This window comes from Myotis myotis, unplaced genomic scaffold, assembly GCF_014108235.1.
Source record: "Myotis myotis isolate mMyoMyo1 unplaced genomic scaffold, mMyoMyo1.p scaffold_m19_p_14, whole genome shotgun sequence".
In the NCBI taxonomy this organism is placed as follows: domain Eukaryota; kingdom Metazoa; phylum Chordata; class Mammalia; order Chiroptera; family Vespertilionidae; genus Myotis; species Myotis myotis.
Window position 1 is genome coordinate 50,750,737 of NW_023416318.1, and position 7,597 is coordinate 50,758,333.

A 7,597-nucleotide genomic window follows, 5' to 3' on the forward strand; every position below is an offset into this window, starting at 1 on the left:
TCTATAAAGCGGCCAAAGCAGACAGGCTCCGGTCCCATCTCTGCCCTCTCCGCCCTCCTTCCCGCCCCCCAAGCTGTGACCAGACAAGTAAAGCATATTCTCATCCTTGGCCGTTTTCTTCTCAAAGAAAGCAAAAGGCCCTTTTCAATTCAAAGCTATAAATCAGTATGAAATCTTAGAAAAAATAACCCAGTACCTTTCACCTGAGTGAGAAATGGGTTTGTACAGGCTTTCAGGTCTAAGTAGAATACCTCCCAAGCAGCCCCAGAGGCGCTGTCACCTCCCATCAGGGAAAATGAAACTCCCTCCTCCCCGAGGTGCCTGCCCCCCACCCTTTGGCTCTGGCTGTCCTCCAGAGCCTTCATTGGTGGGTCCTGCTTCCTCGGGGCAGCCCCAATGCCAGCCCGTGTGACAGGAGCTGCAAATGGACAGAGCACACTACACCCGCTGACTCTCCTGAAGGGACATGTCGCTGGATCTGGGCCACACGCCTGTCACTTCTTGAGTTACTTCTGTGAATCAGATTGAGAGCTCCTTGAGAGAACAACTTCATGCATATTCTGCTACAGGGCCCGGCCAGCCTAGAACCTTCCAAGTTCACTGAATTTGGAAGGATGCGTTCTTGGAGACAAACGACACTTGACACCAAAATGTAAAGACACCTGCCAATGGGACAAGTCTGACCAACACCAATACAGCCAATTACACTACCTTGTCTTGACTACTTCTTACTTTTAAAGGATCCACGTCTATAAAAAAGTAGGTAACTAAGTAAATGGCCCATGGCTCACATCCTACTTTAATTCCATGAAATATCCAACAATGAGTGCCATTGCTACACAATGCAGTCACTAGTAATAGCTCATCTCTGTGGAGCCTGGAAGAGGTGTCTTAACACCTTTCTAAGCACAGTTCCCTCCACCCCCAGGTGGGGACACAGCCCCTCCCTCCCCAACCAGGATTCCCTCTGTCAGTTATGTGCTGTGAAGGTCACTGCTTTAGGGACAGTCTAACTCGCATGCCATCAAGGGGGTGAAAAAAAAATAAGCTGCATCATTTAACTGCTATTTATTTTCATAAACATGAGGTATTTCAAAGTGCTATAAGATGCAGCACTAAATATATACATTTTGAAAGAAATTAAACACAGAACTTTGCATTTACCCAGTTCTATGCACCAAACATGAACAAATACATTAACAGGAAGAAACAGGCTAGGAAAAAGGCATATATATATAGTAAATTTCTTTACAAAAGTTTTCTTAGTTCAAAAAGTGATAAAGTAATATCTACTCAAAACTTTCACAACTCATTTTCATACGAAAATATAAGTATCAAATTTAGTTATGTATCAGCATCATACTAAAGTATACAGGCAGTGTAAGAATTAGTACAGTACATAACAGAGATTAACAATATATTTGTATACAAAACATGCTCCTCAAACATTGAGGTATTACAGTACTTAGGTATGAACTTCCAGTCTAATACTGGCCACAAAAGCCACCTCTCATTACCCGGACGCATACAAAAGGCGGGTGTGTCAGTGGTATTTACAGAAGTGTCCTCGGGGGTCTCCATGGCAAACCCCTCCCGTGGCATCGGCTGGAACGTAAGCACCATTTTAAAAGGAATGACATTCTGATGTTTGGAGACTTGCAACAAGGTGACTTCAACAGCCCGAGAGGCTCCCCACTGTCACGCACTCCCACGGCTGTCTCGGAGGTGACGCGGAGGAAACGTCAAGGGCCGCACAGCATCCCATCACCCAGGCCCTCTCTCCCGAGGTCCTGGCAGAACCAACCCCACATGTCCTGCTCCCCACCCAGATCCAAACTCGATGGGGGGGGAGGGGACCGATTTGAAAGTAAACCAACATTCTTAATGTCAACACAATGTAAAAAAACAAAAAACAAAAACAAAAATCAACATGTGCAAAGTGGCAGTGACTGTCCAGTTTGGAGAGCCGTTTAGCAAGTCCGCGCGTGGTCGAGCTTCTTGAGCAGCTGCTGCTGCCGGGCCTGCAGCTTCTCCTTCTCCAGCAGCAGCTGGTGCTCCTCGGCCTGCAGGGAGTGGACGTACTCGGTGGCCTTTTTCAAAATGACCACCTTGGCGGCCTTCTCGTTCTTCACCAGCTCTGGCACGTGGTCCCTGAGCGTGAGGAAGCTGGAGCGCAGGTCGTTGCGGCGCTGGCGCTCCAGGATGTTGTGGTTCCGGCGGCGCTCGCTGTCCTCCGAGTCGGAGTTGCGGGGGCTCAAGCTCTTGGCCTTCGGGGGGATGACGCTCTTGAGGGGCCGGGGGGACGCTTCGCTCTTAATCTTCTTCTGGGGCGGCGCCTCCTCGCTCTCCACGAAGGGCGGGGGCGCGGCGTAGTTGTGCGGCTGGTGGATGGGGACGCAGCGTTTGAGGATCAGGTCCCCCGGCTGGGCTCTCCCCGGGCCCAGGGCCGCGCTCTTGGGGCGCACGGTGATGGTGAAGGTGGTGACGGCCTTGCTGTTGGCGGAGGACCGCCGCTTCTCCACGGTCACCACGTCGATTTCCTCCTCTTCGTCTTCCTCTTCGTCATCTTCGTCATCTTCAAGAACAAGATGGGAGTTATTCTCAGAGTGAGACACAAGAACATTTCTCTCCCTCTGTACCGCCTCTTCCAGGCCCTGGCGCATTTTGCTATTATTATGGTTCCATCAACATTGATGGGAAGAGAAATGTACTTTAGATCTTTCCAATTAATATACTTTAGATCTTTTCCTTCCCCAATATTCCTAGCAGTTTCAGCTTCCAGACTCAAGCAGGTGGCACATATAGAAAGAACCTGGATTTGGGGGTGAGACAGAATCCTGGCTCCATCACACACTAGTTGTGTGATCCTGGGCAAGTCACTAAACCTTTCCAAGCCTTAGTTTCCTATTAAATGGAACCAAAACCACAAGGTTCTTGAGATGGACCTGTGATATGTAGAGAGCTGGCGTGGTACACAGATGCTCAGTAAATGGTAGCTTTTAACGCCATCGCCAGTCTACCCCCTAAACTTATTCATATTTCCAAGGGTCCCAGGTTCGATTCTGGTCGAGGGCATGTACCTTGGTTGCGGGCACATCCCTACTGGGGGGCGTGCAGGAGGCAGCTGATCGATCTCTCTCATCGATGTTTCTGGCTCTCTATCCCTCTCCCTTCTTCTCTGTAAAAATTAAGTAAAATATATATTTTTTTAAAAAAAAGAATTGAGACTCCTCATTTAGCAATTCTACACTTGGTTGCGTTTGATTTTAGGCCCTTAAACAAACCTACAGAACAATTTAATGACGCCCTTTTTTCATCTAGCAGACATCCCGTCTTCACTAGCGAGTCCTAATCCACAGGCGCTCTAAACCCAAACATGGGAGCACCTCTGCTCCGTGGCCAGTAATAACTGCAGCAGCAAAGGCGTGTAACATCATCGCCCCCCCCCCCCTCATTTACTACGTGCCGGGATAGAAAATTATTGTTTAAAAACGCAAGCATGAAAAACCAAAACACTGCTGCTGCCTGATCTGAAGGGGACCGGAAAGCTCAACAATTGTAGGATTTGTTCTGAAGCCGAAATGTGAGGCTGTTGCAGCCTGTGGGTCCCTTTAAGCCCATGTTTTGGTTTTCTGCCAAGAAGACAGCTGTTGGAAGGAAGTGCTTCCTCACCGAGAGCTGTCAAGGCACAGACATTAAAGGGACAGACCAGCTTCAAACTGGAGGCTTATCACCAAGTTTCCTTCCAGGAGCCTCAGAGGAATCCGTCCTCGGCCCAGGAGGAAATTTAGGCCTTTAATCCGCCTGCATTCTGAAAACACTGGGCTTCGAGATTCCAGGAACACAAGCTCCCAGCCCCCAAAACAAGGGCTGTTGTGAGTATTTGGGGAAGAGTTCTTTCTTTACCTCCAAGGGCCCCAGGCAGTCTTCCTTTTAACCCTACCCTCCAAGACCGAGGCACACAATGGAACTTATCAATGAGTGCTTCTAGGGCGTGTGAGTTCCTGGAGGGCCAGCCCAGTGCCCGCCCTCACCTCGAAGGACACCGGGTTACAAAACCCAACTCGGATCAGAAATTAGTCCTGGAAATTCTGACTCGGAGACAAAACTGGACCCAGTCTCACTGCGCGCCGTGAAGAGGCGGCCCCTTGGGAATGTACACAACCTCTGTTGGACTTGCCGCCAGCTGCTGGGGGGGATGGGGGGGGGCAGGGGTGGCCCCTTCACCCCCAGGCATTCAGAGCCTCCGCCTCCCTGGGATATCGCCGCCTGCCGGCCACCTACCAGGAGCAAGTAGCCCACCACCCACAAAGGGAGGGGGAGAAGAGCACCCAAGTTTAAAAAATAAATAAATTTGCTACTAGCCATCTGCGCAAATCTCCCTCTAACTTTCTGTGCCTGTACAGGATTTTGCACAATGCCTGTGTCTTCTCGGGGTGTCTCCCCACCCCTGACCTGGGTCAAATCCCTCTCCCTCGCCCCAGGGCTAACAGGTTTCTGCCCAAGTAATGCAGCCAGCGGCCCCTTTACCTCCCACCCACTTTTTACTGATTTTATGCTGCAGAGAGGTGGGCGACTAGACCGGATGAGGGCCATTGACGGAATCGGGCCCCCAGCGGGAAGAAGGAACTTTCAATGAAGGTGACACTTTGGATAACACCCTCTTAGCAACTCTCACTCAACCTCTCCTCCTAATCCTAGGGGTCCGTTTGACAAAAAAAAAAAAACCCTCAGCCTTCATCACTACTCCCCAAACGCTCCCCATCAAAGCCTAAACCCAGCAGTGACAAAGGGCGCGCACCCCCACGCCAGCACCCCAGGAAGGCAGCCGACCCTGGCGTGGTCTTTACCTGAGTCGCTCAGCGTGTCCTCGCCGGAGGTGCTGAGAGCCTTGTGGTCACCGCCCCCGGCTGGGCGGACGCCGGGGCGCGCGAGCGAGGCCATCGCGGCGCCGGCTGGGGCGGCGGCCCCCGCCCCCGAAGCGACCGCAGGGCCCGCCGCCGGAGCCCCGGCCTGCGTGGCGGGCGCGGGCGCGGGCTCGCGCTTGTTCACCGGGAAGGGGAAGACCACGGCGGGATCCACGCACTCGGCGGCCGGGTGGGCGAGCTCGGAGGGCAGGACGGCCCCGACGCGGCCCGTCCCCACGGCGTGCCCGCGGCCGGCGGGGCTGGCGGCGCCCGTCCCCGGACCCGGGGCGGCGGGCCCGGCCGCCGGCCGGCCGTGCTGCAGCTTCTCGCTCACGGCGCGCTCCAGCTTCTCCCGGGCCGAGAAGCCGCTCCACATGCAGTCCTGGAGGATGACCGGGTTGGGGGTGAGGCCGCCCAGGCCCCCCAGGCCGAACGCGTCCTCCTCGGCCGGGTTGCCCCACAGGTCGGCCTCGGGCAGCAGCATCTCGGTGGCCCAGTTCGGGGGCTCCGGGCTGTGCTCCGGGAAGGCACGGCTGGGCGACAGCGGGGGCGTGGGCAGCAGCTCGAACTTCTTCCAGATGTCCTCCCCCGGGGGGGTCGAGTCCGGGCCGCCGAAGTAGAAGTCATCTTCGTCCGGGTAGAAGCAGGGCTGCAGCGAGTCGAACTCGAGGTCTGGGTTCTTGCAGATCATGCCCGGCATGGTGGACGCGCTGCAGCTCGGCATCGGCTCGCCTCCCGGCGGGCGAAGAGAAGCTTCTTTCCGCTCCTCTCTTTTTAGTTCGGGGGCGCCTCCTTCCCGTGGGGCGCGCGGGGGGCGGGGGACCGCACCAACCTCCGACTCTGCAACCGACAGACACACCGAGAGAGGTTGGCACGCGGAGCCGAAGGGAGGGGGACGGGCAGTGGGCGCCCCCGCGAACGCCGTCCCTCCGTCTCCCCTCTCCAAGCCCCCCACTCCGCCCTGCGCTCCCGAAGGTGGAGGAAGTCCTGCCCCGGTTCGCTCCCTCCCTCCTTTTGTGTACAAGCCGTGCACGACGAGGTGGGAGGGGGCATGCAGAGGCGGGGGTGGGGGCCAGGGCTCCGCAACTTTGGAAACTGCCATTTCATTCACACCAGGCACTGCGGGGGGGGTGCACGGGGGGGGGGGCTGCTCCCGGCGGCAGGATCCTAGCTCGCCAGCTCAGCCCGCCCGCCCGCCCGCCCGCCCGCAAGCCCGGCGGCACCCGTGTCGGGCCAGCTGCTCCAGGGCAGCCCGGGCTCCGACCCAGCCCGGCACGGGACCTGCAGTCTCCCAATCCCCCCCCCCCCCCCCCGCGGTGAAACTGCAACCTCGGGAGTGTGAGCGAGAGAGGGGGGTTTACGAAACTTTGCAAATGCAAAATCCTTTTCTCTACACCGACACCAACAGCACCCAAACCCACCCCCTCCCCCGACTCGGGCAGACGCCCCACAACATTCACCCGCGGAAGGGAGTCCTACCACTCGCTGACTTTGAACCTCTCTGACCCCACCCCCGCTCCTCCTCGGCCCCAACAAGGGCGAGGGAACCAGCCTGAACCCCGGTTCCCGGGAATGGTTGAGGGGCCAGCGCGGGGAGGGTCGCCGGAGAGCAGCGTCTCCTCCGAGCCCGAGCCGCCCTGACCCAGATTACCCGCCACGGCTGCCTCGCCCAGCCGAACCCCCTCTCCTTCCTCCGGGGGCACCCGCTGGGGAAGAACCCCAGCTTCGGGGTGGGCGCAAAGCGGCTCCCGTCAGCTCAAGCACAGACCGATCTCTACCGAAGGGTGCATTTCTAACGATGAAGCCATTAAGGCACGAGCACTAAAAGGATTAGGGCGGGTCTCTTCTAGCTGGGGTGCCTTGCGGGGTAGGACTGGATTTTTCAGAGAAAAGCCCGGGGAGGTTTTGTTTCGGAAGCAGCACCCGTCCCCGGGGGATATCGGGGCGCCCTGAGCGCGAGCCGCGAGCCGGTCCCAGCCTCGCCTTCCCGCCGCGCTCGCAGCTCCCGGGGCGCCGGGGGGTTTGCCACCCCCGCTCCTTACCTCCCGCGGATGGCTGGGGGTGCAGAGGCGATCCTGTGCGGGGGTCCCCGGGTGGCCGGGGGCGGGGGTCCTCGGGTGGCTTGTGTGTGCGCGCTTGCGCCTGCCTAGCGCTAGCTCGGCTCCAGCCCCGTTCCCAGGAGCCCCCCGCATCCACCCGGCGCGTCCAGACAGATGACTGTCACTGCTGCGCTTTGAAGCTCGGGGGATATTATTAACTGAAAAATCTGACACACCCGGAGGGCGGAGAGAGAAGGGGCTGCGGCACAGGCGGGGGAGGGAGGGAGACGGGCCGAGGGAAGGGGCTTTACCCCGCCCTCTTGATTTCCATAAAAATCAGGGGAGGCGCCAAGCCTTTCGCGCCAAAAGCCACTTGCTTTTCTTCTTGGCAGAGGGAGGCTGCAGCGCTGGGAAAGCCGGGGCGAGCCCCCCGCCCTCCCGGACCCCCGGGCCTGCACCCGGCGCCCCGGGCCCACCAGCTGCGCGCCGCGCGGTGCCCGGCAGCACCCACCCCGCGGGCCGGCGACGGCTCGGCAGGAACCGGAGGAACGTCCAGACGGCTCCGGGGAGGCGCCCCGCCCGGCCTGCGGGGTGTGCGGTCCCGGGCGCGGCCGCGCTCCCGCCGGGCCGGGCCGGGCGGAGGGGCTGCCC

General features: G+C 58.0%; 1 protein-coding gene across 1 annotated transcript; it reads right to left on the reverse strand.

Moving 5' to 3' along the window:
- Positions 1-1,062: 1,062 nt before the first annotated feature.
- On the reverse strand, positions 1,063-7,080 carry MYCN (MYCN proto-oncogene, bHLH transcription factor). The gene is made up of 3 exons (XM_036335294.1): positions 6,950-7,080; positions 4,851-5,747; positions 1,063-2,575 (listed from the first exon to the last, which is right to left on the reverse strand). Exons 2-3 carry the CDS (start codon positions 5,629-5,631, stop codon positions 1,971-1,973), a joined length of 1,386 nt encoding a protein of 461 aa, XP_036191187.1. The 5' UTR covers positions 5,632-5,747; positions 6,950-7,080; the 3' UTR covers positions 1,063-1,970.
- Positions 7,081-7,597: the final 517 nt, after the last annotated feature.

Bases quoted from the DNA above. Each gene is read 5' to 3' on its own strand.
- MYCN (XM_036335294.1), bottom strand. From the start codon at position 5,631: ATGCCGAGCTGCAGCGCGTCCACCATGCCGGGCATGATCTGCAAGAAC. The intron at 2,576-4,850 runs GTAAAGACCACG...TTGTTCTTGAAG, and splicing joins GGACACGCTGAGCGACTCAG to ATGACGAAGATGACGAAGAG.